The sequence below is a fragment of the Babylonia areolata genome, chromosome 17 (genome assembly GCF_041734735.1).
Source record: "Babylonia areolata isolate BAREFJ2019XMU chromosome 17, ASM4173473v1, whole genome shotgun sequence".
Lineage (NCBI taxonomy): Eukaryota > Metazoa > Mollusca > Gastropoda > Neogastropoda > Buccinidae > Babylonia > Babylonia areolata.
This window is the reverse complement of record NC_134892.1, coordinates 25,432,527-25,452,549: the sequence shown is the minus strand read 5'-3', so window position 1 is coordinate 25,452,549 and position 20,023 is coordinate 25,432,527. Positions and strand designations below refer to the sequence as shown.

Genomic DNA, 20,023 nt, shown 5'->3' with positions numbered 1-20,023 from the left:
GTTGAACTGTACATCACACATCAACTGTTGAACTGCACACAACACATCACACATCAACTGTTGAACTGCACACAACACATCACACATCAACTGTTGTGCTGCACACAACACACAACACATCAACTGTTGAGCTGCACAGAACACACACACATCAACTGTTGAACTGCACAGAACACATCACACATCAACTGTTGTACTGCACATCACACATCAACTTTTGAACGGCACAGAACATAGAACATATCAACTGTTGAACTGCACATAACACCTGAACACATCAACTGTTGAACTGCACAGAACACACAACACATCAACTGTTGTACTGCACATCACACATCAACTGTTGAACGGCACAGAACATAGAACACATCAACTGTTGAACTGCACACAACACATCACACATCAACTCTTGTACTGCGCACAACACATCACACACACACAACACATCAACTGTTGTACTGCACATCACACATCAACTGTTGTACTGCACATCAACTGCACATCACACATCAACTGTTGTACTGCACATCACACATCACACATCAACTGTTGAACTGCACATCACACATCAACTGTTGTACTGCACATCACACATCAACTGTTGAACTGCACACAACACATCACACATCAACTGTTGTACTGCACACAACACATCACACATCAACTGTTGAACTGCACACAACACATCACACATCAACTGTTGAGCTGCACAGAACACAACTGTTGAACTGTACATCACACATCAACTGTTGAACTGCACACAACACATCACACATCAACTGTTGAACTGCACACAACACATCACACATCAACTGTTGTGCTGCACACAACATATCACACATCAACTGTTGAGCTGCACAGAACACACAACACATCAACTGTTGAACTGCACAGAACACATCACACATCAACTGTTGTACTGCACATCACACATCAACTTTTGAACGGCACAGAACATAGAACATATCAACTGTTGAACTGCACATAACACCTGAACACATCAACTGTTGAACTGCACAGAACACACAACACATCAACTGTTGTACTGCACATCACACATCAACTGTTGAACGGCACAGAACATAGAACACATCAACTGTTGTACTGCACAGAACATAGAACACATCAACTGTTGAACGGCACAACATAGAACACATCAACTGTAGAACGGCACAGAACATAGAACACATCACACATCAACTGTTGTACTGCACAGAACACACAACACATCACACATCAACTGTTGAACGGCACAGAACATAGAACACATCAACTGTTGAACTGCACAGAACATAGAACACATCAACTGTTGTACTGCACAGAACACACAACACATCACACATCAACTGTTGAACTGCACAGAACACACAACACATCACACATCAACTGTTGAACTGCACAGAACACACAACACATCACACATCAACTGTTGAACTGCACAGAACACACAACACATCACACATCAACTGCTGAACTGCACAGAACACACAACACATCACACATCAACTGTTGAACTGCACAGAACACACAACACATCACACATCAACTGTTGAACTGCACAGAACACACAACACATCACACATCAACTGTTGTACTGCACAGAACACACAACACATCACACATCAACTGTTGAACTGCACAGAAGACACAACACATCACACATCAACTGTTGAACTGCACAGAAGACACAATACATCACACACAACACATATCAACTGTTGTACTACACACAACACATAACATATGAACTGTTGTACTGCACAGAACACACAACACATCACACACAACACATCACATATCAACTGCTGTACTACACACAACACCTAACATATCAACTGTTGAACTGCACAGAACACACAACACAGAACACATCAACTGTTGAACTGCACAGAACACAGAACACATCAAACATCAACTGTTGTATCCATGCACTGCAAATCACACCCCCCCCCCACACACACACCGACTCACCCACCACCATCCATGTCTGTCTATTTGATATATCATCCTCTAGTCTGTTGTAATTAATTATTTCACTTGCATTGTCCCTTTCGACGATGTGTACTTTTGATTCACAATGATAAAGCAAGACGTACATTTTCTCCCAGTCCACAAGGCATGAGTTCAAACACCACACTCACAGTAACCACGACTGCAGTATTCTCTCTGGGCTGTTCCTTTTGGTCAACCCCAAAACCTCCCTTCCATAAACCCTCATTCCATGTGCACACACACACACACACACACACACACACATACACACACACACATACACACACAGACGGACAGACAGTACAGACAGTGAAAAAGGCAAACACGCACAAATATGACATACAGACAGGATATTACAGATGTTAATATTACATACACATAGACATACGTTAGTATAGACAGACTGACAGACAGACTGACAGACATTATCACAGACAGACAGAATGGTAAACAGAGAAAACCTTTATCAGACAGACAGACAGAACAGTAAACAGAGAAAACCTTTATCAGACAGACAGAACAGTAAACAGAGAAAACCTTTATCAGACAGACAGACAGAATGGTAAACAGAGAAAACCTTTATCAGACAGACAGACAGAATGATAAACAGAGAAAACCTTTATCAGACAGACAGAACAGTAAACAGAGAAAACCTTTATCAGACAGACAGAATGGTAAACAGAGAAAACCTTTATCAGACAGACAGACAGAATGGTAAACAGAGAAAACCTTTATCAGACAGACAGACAGAATGGCAAACAGAAAAAAACCTTTATCAGACAGACAGACAGAATGGCAAACAGAAAAAAACCTTTATCAGACAGACAGACAGAATGGTAAACAGAGAAAACCTTTATCAGACAGACAGACAGAACAGTAAACAGAGAAAACCTTTATCAGACAGACAGAATGGTAAACAGAGAAAACCTTTATCAGACAGACAGACAGAACAGTAAACAGAGAAAACCTTTATCAGACAGACAGACAGAATGGCAAACAGAAAAAAACCTTTATCAGACAGACAGACAGACAGAAGTTGCACTGACTCAGTATCCGGACTTCAGTCGGGGAGACAATGGTGGCGATGGTGTTACTGGCCACACACTCATATTTCCCGTGATCCTCCTTGCTGGCGGCGGAAATGGACAGGTTGCCGCCATCTTGGGAGATCCGGGCGTCCCCAAAGTCGATCACTTCGCCGTTCTGGTGTAAACAGGGGGTGTCAGTGCGCAAAATAATGTAACACGGGGCAAAATTGTGCTACATCACGGGGCAAAATAGTTCTATATCATTACAATAGCGCCATATCACAGGGCAAAATAGTGCCACATCAGAGAGTACAATAGTGCCATATCAGAGGGCAAAATAGGGCCACGTCAGAATGCCCTCCTCAAAGTGCATTATATTGTATTGAACTGTATTCTATTGAATTGCATTGCACTGAACTGTACTGTATTGCGTTGTATTACACTGGACAGTGTACTGTACTACACTGCATTGCACTATAATGTATTGTACTATATTGTTGTATTACACTGCACTGTATTGTACTGTATTGTGTTGTGCTCAAAGCTCGGCTTACATCAGAGACTGGCTCCAGCTTAAAGTCGGGCCAACAGCAAAGTAAGAGATGTATGATCAATGGATTCTCTACTGCAATGGTAATTCATTTACAGCTTAGTCTTTTGCAAAGGACTACGACTCTCAAACTAGGAGGCAAGACTGCGCTGGCTCTTGGTGCTGCCCAACACTGACTGTCCTAAAACCCTCTTGGCCGAGAGTGTGGGGATGTAGCTTGGGCAAGACACTCTTCACCGTGATCAAATTCTGGCCGAGGACACTCACTGACCACCAAACAAATATAACATTGTGCTGTTTTGTACTGCACTGTATTGGACTGCATTGTAGTGTATTGTGCTGCATAATATTAAACTGTGTTGTTTAACGTAGCATAGCATAGCATGGCATAGTATTGCATAGCATAGCATAGCATGGCATAGTATAGTGTCGTGTCATGTGCTGTATTGCACGGTACAATGTTGTACAGTCACCTTTCTCCAGACGATAGAGGACAGGTTGTACCACTGACAGCAACAGAGGACAGTCCCCCTGACGTTGGTGTTGTACTGTACTGTATTGTATTGTGCTGTACAGTATTGTATTGTGCTGTACAGTATTGTACAGTACTGTATTGTACTGTACAGTATTGTACAGTACTGTACTGTATTGAGTCGTGTCACGTCGTGCTGTATTGCACGGTACAATGTTGTACAGTCACCTTTCTCCGGACGATAGAGGACAGGGGGTCTCACTGGTGGCAACAGAGGACTGCCCACCTGACATTGACGTTGTATTGAACTGTATTGTATTGTATTGTATTGTATTGTATTGTATTGTACAGTACAGTATTGTACAGTACTCACCTTTCTCCAGACGACAGAGGGTAGCGGGGTCCCACTAGCGGCACAAGGCAGCAGCAGAGGACTGCCCACCTGACGTTGGTACAGCGGCTTGGGTCTGACGGTGAAGTAGGGAGGGTCTGCACAGTCAGCAGTGCACGTGATACACTTCACACACACACACACACACACACACACACACACACACACAGAGTGTCTTCGGCTGCTGTTTGGTAAGGGCTTATATAATTATCATTATAATGTTTATGTTTATCGTGTTTATTATGTTTACATTTATTATAATATTTATTATGCTTATTTTGTTATCTTTTTTTCAGTTGTATCCCGTTTCAACATTCATTTCCTAATTCTCATTTATGTCTTGTATCAATGTTCGTCTTTTTCCCATCTTACCGATCGTTTATATCCAATTTCATTATTCACTGACCATTGTTTATCATTAATATTTTTCAGCCTCTATCAATGTCATATTTCATCAATCACTTACACCCTATTTCATCTTCCATATACACCCTATTTCATCAATCACTTATGTCCTGTTTCATCTTTCATATACACCCTATTTCATCAATCACTTATGTCCTGTTTCATCTTTCATATACACCCTATTTCATCAATCACTTTTACCCTATATCATCTTTCATATACACCCTATTTCATCAATCACTTATGTCCTGTTTCATCTTTCATACACACCCTATTTCATCAATCACTTATGTCCTGTTTCATCTTCCATATACACTCTATTTCATCAATCACTTATGTCCTGTTTCATCTTCCATATACACCCTATTTCATCAATCACTTATGTCCTGTTTCATCTTTCATATACACCCTATTTCATCAATCACTTATGTCCTGTTTCATCTTCCATATACACCCTATTTCATCAATCACTTATACCCAATTTCATCTTTCATACACACCCTATTTCATCAACCACTTATACCCTATTTCATCTTTCATATACACCCTATTTCATCAATCACTTATGTCCTATTTCATCTTTCATATACACCCTATTTCATCAATCACTTATACCCTATTTCATCTTTCATATACACCCTATTTCATCAATCACTTTTGTCCTGTTTCATCTTTCATATACACCCTATTTCATCAATCACTTATGTCCTGTTTCATCTTTCATATACACCCTATTTCATCAATCACTTATGTCCTGTTTCATCTTTCATATACACCCTATTTCATCAATCACTTATGTCCTGTTTCATCTTCCATATACACCCTATTTCATCAATCACTTATGTCCTGTTTCATTTTTCATATACACCCTATTTCATCAATCACTTATGTCCTGTTCATCTTTCATCTCTAACGCATTACAACATTCGCATTTTATGTCCTATTTCAATACTCATTTATGTCCAATTTCACCATTTGCTTAAGTGTTCAGTCATATCCTGTTTCAGCATTCAGTTGTATCATATTTCATCATTTATTTATATCCTACTTCATCAATCATTTGTATTCCGTTTAAACAATCATTTGTATCAAATTTCAACATTTATTTACAATCGTTCGAATAATCATTTATATCCTATTTGAGGATTTTAAAAATCCTATTATTTTCATCTGTCATTTTCTTCAGTTATCGATATCCCATTTCGACTTTTATATCCTATTTCAATACCATTTGCATTCTGTTTCATCATTTATATGCTTACATTTCTATAAATCCTTACATTTCTATAAATCCTTACATTTTCTGTGAATACTCTATCACTGAAATGCGCACGCGTGAAAATAATAAAAATGTATCATGTACATGTTTTGTGTGTTAATCTTTAAATATTATAAGCGTTAATCTAAGAACATTGAATCATTTAAATACATGTACAGTAAACAGTAAGAATATAGCATCATTTAGATCTACGAGTGTTAAACTGAAAATATCATGTCTCTCTAAATTCTGTTATCAAACTAATAATGCATATCGTTTTGTTTTTAATCATACTTGTAAAACTAAGGACATTGTAATATTCAAATTTATGTGTTGAATTTGTCATTTCAATCAATGTGAGTTAAACAGAAGATATGTTATCCTTTCTAAGCTAAGAATATAGTTTTGATTGTAACTTTTAATTTGTATGTGAAAATCAATGGATATTGTGTCATCCAAATTAATGCGTTGTAGCATCTACACATTTACACTTTTAACTAAGAACACTGGATCATTTAAATTCATACGTTTCGAAATACCACTTCGTTTCAAAAGCTTATACTGTAAATGAATAAGGAGACTGAGTTGGAAAAAAAATTAATTCGTGTGTTAAATGCAAATGTGATATATCATTAATCATTTAATTATGAGTTAGACTTTACCTGGGACTTCGGTAATGGGGCAAACAGCCACACAGCCACACCAACACCCACACCCACACAAAAACTATACATGCGCGCTCACGCACGCACGCAGGAATACAAACACACTCACACACGCCTGTACATGCGAGCTGACGCACGCACGCAGAAGACACACACGCACACATACACATACACACAAACTTGTACCTGCGAACACTTTCTCTCTCGCGCGCGAACACACACACACACACACACATATACTCGCGCGCGGAAATATGCATCTCACACACACACCAAAATAAAAGTAGTATGAGAATATGCTCTGGTGCAGCACACCTCATACAGACACGCACACGCACATAAAGATACACATACCCATACAAAAATACCCACACAGGCGCATGTATTAGTATGAATTCTTATTTCCGAAAGACTGGTGTATTTGCGCGTGCGCGCGTGCACACACACACACACACACACACACACACGCGCGCGTGTGTGTGTGTGTGTGTGTGTGGTTTTCTTTCCCTCTTTCTTTCTTGAACGTCTCTTCACTGTCAGGTGATATCAGGGGAAATGTATCATGTTCTTCACTGTCAGGTGATATCAGACAGGGGGAAATGTATCATGTTCTTCACTGTCAGGTGATATCAGTGTATCATGTTCTTCACTGTCAGGTGATATCAGTGTATCATGTTCTTCACTGTCAGGTGATATCAGTGTATCATGTTCTTCACTGTCAGGTGATATCAGACAGGGGGAAATGTATCATGTTCTTCACTGTCAGGTGATATCAATGTATCATGTTCTTCACTGTCAGGTGATATCAGACAGGGGGAAATGTATCATGTTCTTCACTGTCAGGTGATATCAATGTATCATGTTCTTCACTGTCAGGTGATATCAGACAGGGGGAAATGTATCATGTTCTTCACTGTCAGGTGATATCAGGGGAAATGTATCATGTTCTTCACTGTCAGGTGATATCAGACAGGGGGAATGTATCATGTTCTTCACTGTCAGGTGATATCAGTGTATCATGTTCTTCACTGTCAGGTGATATCAATGTATCATGTTCTTCACTGTCAGGTGATATCAGGGGGAATGTATCATGTTCTTCACTGTCAGGTGATATCAGACAGGGGGAAATGTATCATGTTCTTCACTGTCAGGTGTTATCAATGTATCATGTTCTTCACTGTCAGGTGTTATCAATGTATCATGTTCTTCACTGTCAGGTGATATCAATGTATCATGTTCTTCACTATCAGGTGATATCAATGTATCATGTTCTTCACTGTCAGGTGTTATCAATGTATCATGTTCTTCACTATCAGGTGATATCAATGTATCATGTTCTTCACTATCAGGTGATATCAATGTATCATGTTCTTCACTATCAGGTGATATCAATGTATCATGTTCTTCACTGTCAGGTGATATCAGTGTATCATGTTCTTCACTGTCAGGTGATATCAGGGGGAATGTATCATGTTCTTCACTGTCAGGTGATATCAGACAGGGGGAAATGTATCATGTTCTTCACTGTCAGGTGTTATCAATGTATCATGTTCTTCACTATCAGGTGATATCAATGTATCATGTTCTTCACTGTCAGGTGATATCAGTGTATCATGTTCTTCACTGTCAGGTGATATCAGTGTATCATGTTCTTCACTGTCAGGTGTTATCAGACAGGGGGAAATGTATCATGTTCTTCACTGTCAGGTGATATCAGGGGGAATGTATCATGTTCTTCACTGTCAGGTGATATCAATGTATCATGTTCTTCACTGTCAGGTGATATCAATGTATCATGTTCTTCACTGTCAGGTGATATCAGGGGAAATGTATCATGTTCTTCACTGTCAGGTGATATCAGGGGAAATGTATCATGTTCTTCACTGTCAGGTGATATCAATGTATCATGTTCTTCACTGTCAGGTGTTATCAATGTATCATGTTCTTCACTGTCAGGTGATATCAGGGGAAATGTATCATGTTCTTCACTGTCAGGTGATATCAGGGGAAATGTATCATGTTCTTCACTGTCAGGTGTTATCAATGTATCATGTTCTTCACTGTCAGGTGATATCAATGTATCATGTTCTTCACTGTCAGGTGATATCAGACAGGGGGAAATGTATCATGTTCTTCACTGTCAGGTGTTATCAATGTATCATGTTCTTCACTGTCAGGTGTTATCAATGTATCATGTTCTTCACTGTCAGGTGTTATCAATGTATCATGTTCTTCACTGTCAGGTGATATCAGACAGGGGGAAATGTATCATGTTCTTCACTGTCAGGTGATATCAGTGTATCATGTTCTTCACTGTCAGGTGATATTAGACAGGGGGAATGTATCATGTTCTTCACTGTCAGGTGCTATCAATGTATCATGTTCTTCACTGTCAGGTGATATCAGGGGGAATGTATCATGTTCTTCACTGTCAGGTGATATCAGACAGGGGGAATGTATCATGTTCTTCACTGTCAGGTGATATCAGGGGGAATGTATCATGTTCTTCACTGTCAGGTTATATCAGACAGGGGGAATGTATCATGTTCTTCAATGTCAGGTGTTATCAATGTATCATGTTCTTCACTGTCAGGTGCTATCAGACAGGGGGAAATGTATCATGTTCTTCACTGTCAGGTGATATCAGACAGGGGGAATGTATCATGTTCTTCACTGTCAGGTGATATCAATGTATCATGTTCTTCACTGTCAGGTGTTATCAGGGGGAATGTATCATGTTCTTCACTGTCAGGTGTTATCAGGGGGAATGTATCATGTTCTTCACTGTCAGGTGTTATCAGGGGGAATGTATCATGTTCTTCACTGTCAGGTGTTATCAGACAGGGGGAAATGTATCATGTTCTTCACTGTCAGGTGTTATCAATGTATCATGTTCTTCACTGTCAGGTGATATCAGGGGGAATGTATCATGTTCTTCACTGTCAGGTGATATCAGACAGGGGGAATGTATCATGTTCTTCACTGTCAGGTGATATCAGGGGGAATGTATCATGTTCTTCACTGTCAGGTGATATCAGGGGGAATGTATCATGTTCTTCACTGTCAGGTGATATCAATGTATCATGTTCTTCACTGTCAGGTGATATCAGGGGGAATGTATCATGTTCTTCACTGTCAGGTGTTATCAGACAGGGGGAAATGTATCATGTTCTTCACTGTCAGGTGATATCAGTGTATGATGTTCTTCACTGTCAGGTGTTATCAGTGTATCATGTTCTTCACTGTCAGGTGATATCAATGTATCATGTTCTTCACTGTCAGGTGATATTAGACAGGGGGAAATGTATCATGTTCTTCACTGTCAGGTGATATTAGACAGGGGGAAATGTATCATGTTCTTCACTGTCAGGTGATATTAGACAGGGGGAAATGTATCATGTTCTAAACTGTCAGATGTTATCAGACAGGGGGAAATGTATCATGTTCTTCACTGTCAGGTGATATCAGACAGGGGGAAATGTATCATGTGTATGCGTGCGCGTGGGGTTGGGAAGGGGTTGGGAAGGGGTTGGGAAGGGGGTGGGGAAGGGGTTGGCAAGGGGTTGGGAAGGGGTTTGGGAAGGGGTTGTGGAGGGGCTGGGGAAGGGGTTGGGAAGGGGTTGGGGAGGGGCTGGGGAAGGGGTTGGGGAAGGGGTTGGGAAGGGGTTGGGAAGGGGCTGGGGAAGGGGTTGGGGAAGGGGTTGTGGAGGGGCTGGGAAAGGGTTGGGAAGGGGTTGGGGAGGGGCTGGGGAGGGGTTTGGGAAGGGGTTGGGAAGGGGTTGGGGAAGGGGTTGGGAAAGGGTTGGGAAGGGGTTGTGGAGGGGTTGTGGAGGGGTTGGGAAGGGGTTTGGGAAGGGGTTGTGGAGGGGCTGGGGAAGGGGTTGGGAAGGGGTTTGGGAAGGGGTTGTGGAGGGGCTGGGGAAGGGGTTGGGAAGGGGTTGGGAAGGGGCTGGGGAGGGGGTTGGGGAAGGGGTTGGGGAAGGGGTTGGGGTGATGGAAAGAGATGGTTGGATGGCAGGGAAGGAGACATAAAAAGTATCAGAGGTTCAGGGTTCAGAATGATGGAGGACAGAGAGGAAGAGGCACGCGTCAACAGATCAGTCATACATCAACACATCAATGACAAATCAACGAGACAATAGCTGAACGGTCACAGAGAAAAAAATCAACAGGTAAAGAAAATATAAACGAAAATGAACTGTCAGAAAAATTAATAACAGGTAAATAAAATCAGAACTGCCACATAAACAAATGAACAGGTAAATCAAATCAGAACTGTCAGATAAACAAATGAACAGGTAAATCAAGTCAGAACTGTCAGATAAACAAATGAACAGGTAAATCAAGTCAGAACTGTCAGATAAACAAATGAACAGGTAAATAAAACCAGAACTGTCAGATAAACAAATGAACAGGTAAATCAAGTCATAACTGTCAGATAAACAAATCAACAGGTAAATCAAGTCATAACTGTCAGATAAACAAATCAACAGGTAAATCAAATCAGAACTGTCAGATAAACAAATGAACAGGTAAATAAAACCAGAACTGTCAGATAAACAAATCAACAGGTAAATAAAACCAGAACTGTCAGATAAACAAATGAACAGGTAAATAAAACCAGAACTGCCAGATAAAGAGATGAACAGGTAAATCAAATCAGAACTGCCAGATAAACCAATGAACAGGTAAATCAAATCAGAACTGCCAGATAAACAAATCAACAGGTAAATCAAATCAGAACTGCCAGATAAAGAGATGAACAGGTAAATCAAATCAGAACTGCCAGATAAACCAATGAACAGGTAAATCAAATCAGAACTGCCAGATAAACAAATCAACAGGTAAATCAAGTAATAAGGAAACTGAACTGCCAGATAAAGAGATGAACAGGTAAATAAACCAGAACTGCCAGATAAAGAGATGAACAGGTAAATAAAACCAGAACTGCCAGATAAAGAGATGAACAGGTAAATAAAATTATACGGAAAATGAACTGATAGATACACAAATGAACAGTTAAATAAATCCATAAAGAAACTGAACTGCCAGATAAATCAACAGGTAAGTAGTAAATCAGCAGGTATATGAAATCATCAGGTAAACGAAATCATCACGTATATGAAATCATCAGGAATATGAAATCAACAGGTAAACGAAATCGTCACGTATATGAAATCAACAGGTAAACAGGAAATCATCAGGTATATGAAATCAACAGGTAAATAGGAAATCATCAGGTATATGAAATCATCAGGTAAACGAAATCAAAAAGAACCTGGAAGTAGAGGGCAAGGAAGGAGAGGATAGGAATCAGATGGAAGGGAGGGGGAAAGCAGAGAGTCGCCAAAGGCCAGCGCCACAACATACACGAGCCTCTTACCAGGTGCTTCTGTACCCGAGGAGAAAGCAGCAAGAAAAGAAGAACTTCAATATGGTTAATTACACATCACTACAAACCCAAACCAACTCTTTCTAAAGGACAAGATGGCAAAGAGACATAACCCCACCCTAGGTATTTGGATGCACCCTCAACATTTCAAGTCAAGCAGACAGGTCTAAATGCTGATAAATACATAAAAACATATCATTTTATAAAGGAAAAATGGTATCACTAGGAGTGCATTAAGTTAGCAATTGCAGAAATGACAAAGTAAATACGTAACCAGTTCCAAAAACAGTCTAATAGGGAAAACATTATGACGTGTAAAAAAGAAGAAAGAAAACCAAAACGAAAGCCCATGCACTGATTGAGGGCAGAAAGTCAGCATGCAAACAGAATCTGAGCAGTGAAAACCTCTTCAACTTACACATCACTACAAGTCATCATCATCATGGGAAGCACAATGAAACATGAAAAGTCATAAGTACACATCCTGCCTTCTCCATGAACATCATAAAGCATTCTTCGTTCCCTCTCAACAAACAACGTGCGGACGTTAAAATACAAGTCCGTTATAACGACTGCCTCAAACCAAAACATGCACGTCCATGTCTATCTAAAACCAAGTCCATGATGATACGAAAAGCGAACACAGACACATGTACACAACACAAAACCACATAGTGCAGAAAAAGTCTTAACGATACACTAAGTACGCCTTAAAATTAGGCCACAATAAAACATACAATCGTAATAACGTAGGTCGAACCCTGTCTAGAAATATGACATTGATCACGTGTTATTTCTATCATAGTACACGTGTTATTTCTATCATAGTACACGTTTCATGTCTGACTTCTGGAAGGTTGTGAACAAAGAACACTAGATGATGTTAGCAGCTTGAAGAGAAAGCCAGATGAAGGGCTAGCCTCAAGCGACACACGGCAAGCACACACAGCACCAGCAGTAAGCTTCCTGCTTTGGTCAGCCTCACGTTCACACGCCTCTTGCACACAGCACCACTTCTGGACACACACACACACACACACACACACACAGAGGTTTCAAACAAGCAGACACTTAGAACACAGGACAATTCCACAGAGGACAATGCACACAAGTCTCTGGCAAGTTGACTACATTTTTTGGCCCTTGTCCCCCCACATACATGTTACACATGACACATTTCTTGGCCACCACATACATGTTACACATAACACATTTCTTGGCCACCACATACATGTTACACATAAACATATTTCTTGGCTACCACATACATGTTACACATAAACACATTTCTTAGCCATTATCCTACCACATATATGTTACACATAAACACATTTCTTAGCCATTATCCTACCACATACATGTTACACATAAACACATTTCTTGGCTACCACATACATGTTACACATAAACACATTTCTTGGCCATTATCCTCCCCCACACATGTTACACATAAACACATTTCTTGGCCATTATCCTCCCACACACATGTTACACATAAACACATTTCTTGGCCATTATCCTACCACATACATGTTACACATAAACACATTTCTTAGCCATTATCCTACCACATACATGTTACACATAAACAAATTTCTTGTCTATTATCCTCCCACATACATGTTACACATATGTCCACGTAGATCTCACAAACATTACTTCCTTTAAATACGTCCCAAGACAATCGTTCCCACAGGGTAGATTGATACACAGGGTAGATTGATACACAGGGTAGATTGATACATTAACATGTTGATGCTGCACGCCTCCCCGCAAACAGATAAAACCCCAACATATTACAAAACATATTTCTAACATTACCAATGTCATTTCCCAAATAAAATCGAATTAACCACAAGATGATCATCTTCCCAGCATATCCCTCATCTGAGGATCAAATAAATATATGACTGCATACAATAATTTAACTGTTTAAATAGTTCATCGAAAATGAAGCAAAAAGTTTGTGCATTGTCTTGAAACTTTTTTTTTTATTCCTCGTTGTGGACACATTATTGGAACCAAAATTATATTTCACTGTCATCTCATTTTCAAACCTGTCATATTACTGAAAGTGGTAGCATCATAATAATCATGTGGTACCGACTCTGACCGTCGATAAACTTTAAACATCTAGCTTTGCTTTTCACAGGGAACGTTTGACCATTTTCACTTCACACATCTAGCTTTGCTTCTCACAGGGAACGTTTCACCATTTTCACTTCACACATCTAGCTTCGCTTCTCACAGGGAACGTTTTACCATTTTCACTTCATGAACCTCTTCTTCCCCACGCCCTCTGCTTTCTAACCTCAATCTTTTATATTATTATTATCTTTATTATTCTTATCATTATCATCATTGTTGCCATTATTATCTAGCTTACCTAAAGTTGTCTGCCAGTCCGTTCAGTTCTGACCAAAGTCTGCTCCATGTTCAAGAAACAAACTCAGCTGACTGGCTCCATTGGTGTAACCATCATTCACAGTTAGTGTGTTGATATCTGTCTTAGTGTGTTAACATTCCTGCATCTTTCTTAGTAGACTCTTGACGGTAGTTGATAAAGACCTGTCTACACCTTTGTTAGTAGACTCTTGATGTTAACTGATAACGATCTGTCTATACCCTTGTTAGTAGAATCTTGACGTTAATTGATAACGACCTGTCTACACCTTTGTTAGTAGACTGTTGATGTTAATTGATAAACAACGATCTGTTTATAGAGAAATGTCATCTGGTTCAGTAAAGCATGCATGTCCATAAAGTGAACCCCCACCTCCTACCCCTGACTCGCCCCCTCACCCCCACCACTGACACCCCTGACGATGACCTGCCCCCCCCACCCCCACCCCACACCCCCACTCACTTCTAACGATGACCTGCCCCCCTACCCCCACCCCACACCCTCACTCACTTCTAACGATGACCTGCCCCCCTACCCCCACCCCACACCCTCACTCACTTCTAACGATGACCTGCCCCCCTACCCCCACCCCACACTCACTTCTAACGATGACCTGCCCCCCCCACCCCCACTCCACACCCTCACTCACTTCTAACGATGACCTGCCCCCCCACCCCACACCCCCACTCACTTCTAACGATGACCTGCCCCCCCCCCCCCCCACTTCTAAACGATGACCTGCCCCCCCACCCCCACTCACTTCTAACGATGACCTGCCCCCCCACCCCCACTCACTTCTAACGATGACCTGTCCCCCCACCCCCACCCCCACTCACTTCTAACGATGACCTGTCCCCCCACCCCCACTCACTTCTAACGATGACCTGTCCCCCCACCCCCACTCACTTCTAACGATGACCTGTCCCCCCACCCCCACTCACTTCTAACGATGACCTGTCCCCCCACCCCCACTCACTTCTAACGATGACCTGTCCCCCCACCCCCACCCTCACTCCTAACGATGACCTGTCCCCCCACCCCCACCCTCACTCCTAACGATGACCTGTCCCCCCACCCCCACCCCACACCCCCACTCACTTCTAACGATGACCTGTCCCCACGCCCCCACGCCCTCCCCCCCCACTCACCCCTGACGATGACCTGCACGTTGGGTGAGGGCTGACCCTGCCCCAGGAGGGAGACGGGGGTGCAGGTGTAGGACCCCCCATCATCCTCCCGCACGTTGGTCACCAGCAGTGTTCCGTTCAGCAGGATGTCGAAGCGGCCCACAGAGTCCAGGATGGTCTGCCCCTTGGTCCAGATCGTCTCCACCATGGGGGGGTTCGAGTCCACGGGGCAGTCCAGCTTCTCGCGGAACCCCTTGGCCCAGCGGACCTTGCTCTGCATCCGCTCCTTCAGCACGCGGGGAAAGTCTGCACACAGGGCACTGACCGTTACACCCCTTCCTCCCCCCTCCACACCCACACACAGGGAACTGACCGTTACAACCCTCCCTCCACACCCACACACAGGGCGTTACAACCCTCCCTCCCCCCTCCACACCTACACACAGGGCACTGACCGTTACAACCTCCCCTCCCCCCTCCACACCTACACACAGGGCACTGACCGTTACAACCTCCCCTCCCCCCTCCACACCTACACACAGGGCACTGACCGTTACAACCCTCCCTCCCCCCTCCACACCTACACACAGGGCACTGACCGTTACAACCTCCCCTCCCCCCTCCACACCCACACACAGGGCACTGACCGTTACAACCTCCCCTCCCCCCTCCACACCCACACACAGGGCACTGACCGTTACAACCTCCCCTCCCCCCTCCACACCCACTCACAGGGCACTGACCGTTACAACGCTCCCTCCCCCCTCCACACCCACACACAGGGCACTGACCGTTACAACCCTCCCTCCCCCCTCCACACCCACACAGCGACTGACCACACCTTCCCCCCAAACCCCACCCCCCACACAGACTCACAGGTGACGTTGAGGTAGGCACTGGCCTCGTCCTGCCCAATGCCGTTGGTGGGGCGACAGGTGTACCAGCCCATGTCCTCCTTCACCACCCCCCTCAGCAGCAGCGTGTCTCCAGTCAGCGTCAGCCGTTTGTTGTACACGGGCAGGTGACGCACGTTGGTGCCGTCCTTGTACCAGTTGTAGGTGATGTTGTCCGGGAAGGCCTCGGCTCCACAGCTGAACAATACGCGTTGTCCCTCCACGGCCGTCATGTTGCGGGGCCTCTTCATGATGTACGGGGGGCCTGCAACATGGCATGGTCTTCACTGTATAGTAGCGAGCGTGCGTGCGTGCGTGCGTGCGTGTCTGTGTGTGTCTGTGTGTGTGTCTGTGCGTATATAGTATGTGTATGTGTGTGTTTCTTGTGTGGTTTGTAATGACGGCCGTGTTAAGCCTGGCAGACAGACAGAGAAACAGAAAGAGAGTGGAGAGTGAGAGACACACTGACACTGTGACAGAGAGAGTGGAGAGTGAGAGACACACTGACACTGTGACAGAGAGAGTGAGAGACACACTGACACTGTGACAGAGAGAGTGGAGAGTGAGAGACACACTGACACTGTGACAGAGAGAGTGGAGAGTGAGAGACACACTGACACTGTGACAGAGAGAGTGAGAGACACACTGATACTGTGACAGAGAGAGTGGAGAGTGAGACACACACACTGACACTGTGACAGAGAGACAGACAGACAGTGGAGAGTGAGAGACACACACTGACACTGTGACAGACAGACAGACAGTGGAGAGTGAGAGACACACTGACACTGTGACAGACAGACAGAGAGTGGAGAGTGAGACACACACACTGACACTGTGACAGATAGAGTGGAGAGTGAGAGACACACTGACACTGTGACAGACAGACAGCGAGTGGAGAGTGAGAGACACACACTGACACTGTGACAGACAGACAGACAGACAGAGAGTGGAGAGTGAGACACACACACTGACACTGTGACAGATAGAGTAGAGAGTGAGAGACACACTGATACTGTGACAGACAGACAGACAGACAGACAAGGCGGGCACCAGGACATCTCTCAGCATGAAGACACACGCCTCACACTGTACCATGACTCCATTTCTTCCAGACAGCACACAGCTACAGGACAACAATCCCAACACTGCCTGTCTGTCTCTCTCCCCCCCCCCTTCCCATGCCTTCACAGTCCTTCCCATCATGCCCCACTGATGGCAGTGACGTGTTCTGGTCACGTGGTGTGACACGTGACCACACCAGACAGACAGCAGGCACCTTGTGAAACAGTCCATTTGTCACCCCCCTGACATGACGGCGCCCCCTCCCCCTCCTGACATGACGGCGCCATGACTGCTGTCAGGGAGAATGCTCTCCCTTTTCTGCTGAAGGACGTCTCTCGTGTTTTCTTTTGTGGTTCCCCCCCCCCCTGCCCCCCTTCCCCACATCCTCCCCCACCCCCATCAACCGATTGTTTTCCTGTTCCTGTGAATCTGGCAATATGTCATCGTGTTTTACTTGTGTGGGGGGGAGGGGGCGGGGGGGGGAGAGAGAAAGAAAGAGAGAGAGAAAGAAACAGACAGAGAGAGAGAGAGAGAGAGAGAGAGAGAGAGAGAGACAGACAGAGAAAGAGAGAGACAGACAGAGAGAGAGAAACAGACAGAGAGAGAGAGAGAGAGAGAGAGAGAGAGAGAGAGAGAGAGACAGAGAGAAGTGGATCAAGACAAGTGACACTGTACTGGATAAACATAGATGTTCACTTCAAGCCCTGCTCCCCACGAAAAAGTCAGGTCAAAGAATTAACTGATATCATTCACACACACACACGCACGCACACACACACAGACACAGACACACACACATAGACACACACACACACACACACACACATCACACACGCACCCACAGTCACACAGACTCACATAAACACACACACATGTATACATACACACACACAGTGACACACACACACACACACATGCATACACAAACACAAACGCGCACGTACACACACACACATTATCTCTCTCTCTCTCTCTCTCTCTCTCTCTCTCTCTCTATATATATATATATATATATATATATCTATATCTATATAAATGATATCTATTGAAACGGGTGCGTGTCAAAGCAGAGAGAAGTGCCGACAGGTGAGCGGGTAGCGTGGGAAAATCAGTGACCTGCAGTTTCTGCTTTACCCCCACCCCACTGCTTCCCCTTTGATTGTGTCAGACATGGTGTGGTGTGGTGTGGTGTGGTGTGGTGTGGTGTGGTGTGGTGTGGTGTGGTGTGGTGTGTGGTGTGGTGTCGTGTGTCTGCTGGTGTGGTGTGGTGTGGTGTGTGGTGTGTGGTGTGTGGTGTGTGGTGTGGTGTCGTGTGTCTGCTGGTGTGGTGTGGTGTGGTGTGTGGTGTGTGGTGTGGTGTCGTGTGTCTGCTGGTGTGGTGTGGTGTGGTGTGGTGTGTGGTGTGGTGTGGTGTGTCTGCTGGTGTGGTGTGGTGTGGTGTGGTGTGGTGTGGTGTGGTGTGTGGTGTGGTGTCGTGTGTCTGCTGGTGTGGTGTGGGGTGGTGTGTGGTGTGGTGTGGTGTGGTGTGGTGTGGTGTGGTTTGGTGTGGTGTGGTGTGGTGTGTGGTGTGGTGTGGTGTGTGGTGTGGTGTGGTGTGGTGTGGTGTGGTTTGGTGTGGTGTGGTGTGTGGTGTGGTGTGGTGTGGTGTGTGGTGTGGTGTGGTGTGGTGTGTGGTGTGGTGTGGCTGTGTGTGGTGTGGTGTGGTGTGGTGTGGTGTCGTGTGTCTGCTGGTGTGGTGTGGTGTGGTGTGGTGTGGTGTGTGGTGTGGTGTCGTGTGTCTGCTGGTGTGGTGTGGTGTGGTGTGGTGTGGTGTGTGTGGTGTGGTGTCGTGTGTCTGCTGGTGTGGTGTGGTGTGGTGTGGTGTGTGTGGTGTGTGTGGTCGTGTGTCTGCTGGTGTGGTGTGGTGTGTGTGGTGTGGTGTGGTGTGGTGTGGTGTGGTGTGGTGTGTGCTGGTGTGGTGTGGTGTGGTGTGGTGTGGTGTGTGGTGTGCTGATGGTGTGGTGTGGTGTGGTGTGGTGTGTGATGGTGTGGTGTGGTGTGGTGTGGTGTGGTGTGGATGGTGTGGTGTGGTGTGGTGTGGTGTGGTGTGCGTGTGGTGTGGTGTGGTGTGGTGTGGTGTGCGATGGTGTGGTGTGGTGTGGTGTGTGATGGTGTGTGGTGTGGTGTGCGATGGTGAGTGAGTGAGGTGCGATGGTGTGGTGTGGTGTGTGATGGGTGTGTGTGTGTGGTTGTGGCTGTGTGTGGTGTGGTGTGGTGATGAGTGTGGTGTGTGATGGTGAGGTTGATGGTGTGGTGTGGTGTGGTGTGGTGGAGTGGTGGTGTGGATGTGTGCATGCTGTGTGTGATGGTGTGGTGTGGTGCTGGTCGGTGGTGTGTGATGG

The 20,023-nt window shown here is 44.3% G+C and overlaps 1 protein-coding gene across 3 annotated transcripts in view; it reads right to left on the bottom strand.

Annotated features, from left to right (window-relative positions):
- Positions 1 to 20,023, bottom strand: part of LOC143291778 (protein turtle homolog A-like) — an 841,736-nt gene that overhangs the window by 48,268 nt on the left and 773,445 nt on the right. For all 3 annotated transcript variants that reach the window (XM_076601928.1, XM_076601929.1, XM_076601930.1), the window contains 4 exons: positions 16,561 to 16,842; positions 15,706 to 15,990; positions 4,416 to 4,531; positions 3,039 to 3,195 (listed from right to left, as the gene is read on the bottom strand). In XM_076601928.1, coding sequence (XP_076458043.1) covers positions 3,039 to 3,195; positions 4,416 to 4,531; positions 15,706 to 15,990; positions 16,561 to 16,842 — 840 coding nt within the window. The remainder of the gene's footprint in view (positions 1 to 3,038; positions 3,196 to 4,415; positions 4,532 to 15,705; positions 15,991 to 16,560; positions 16,843 to 20,023) is intronic.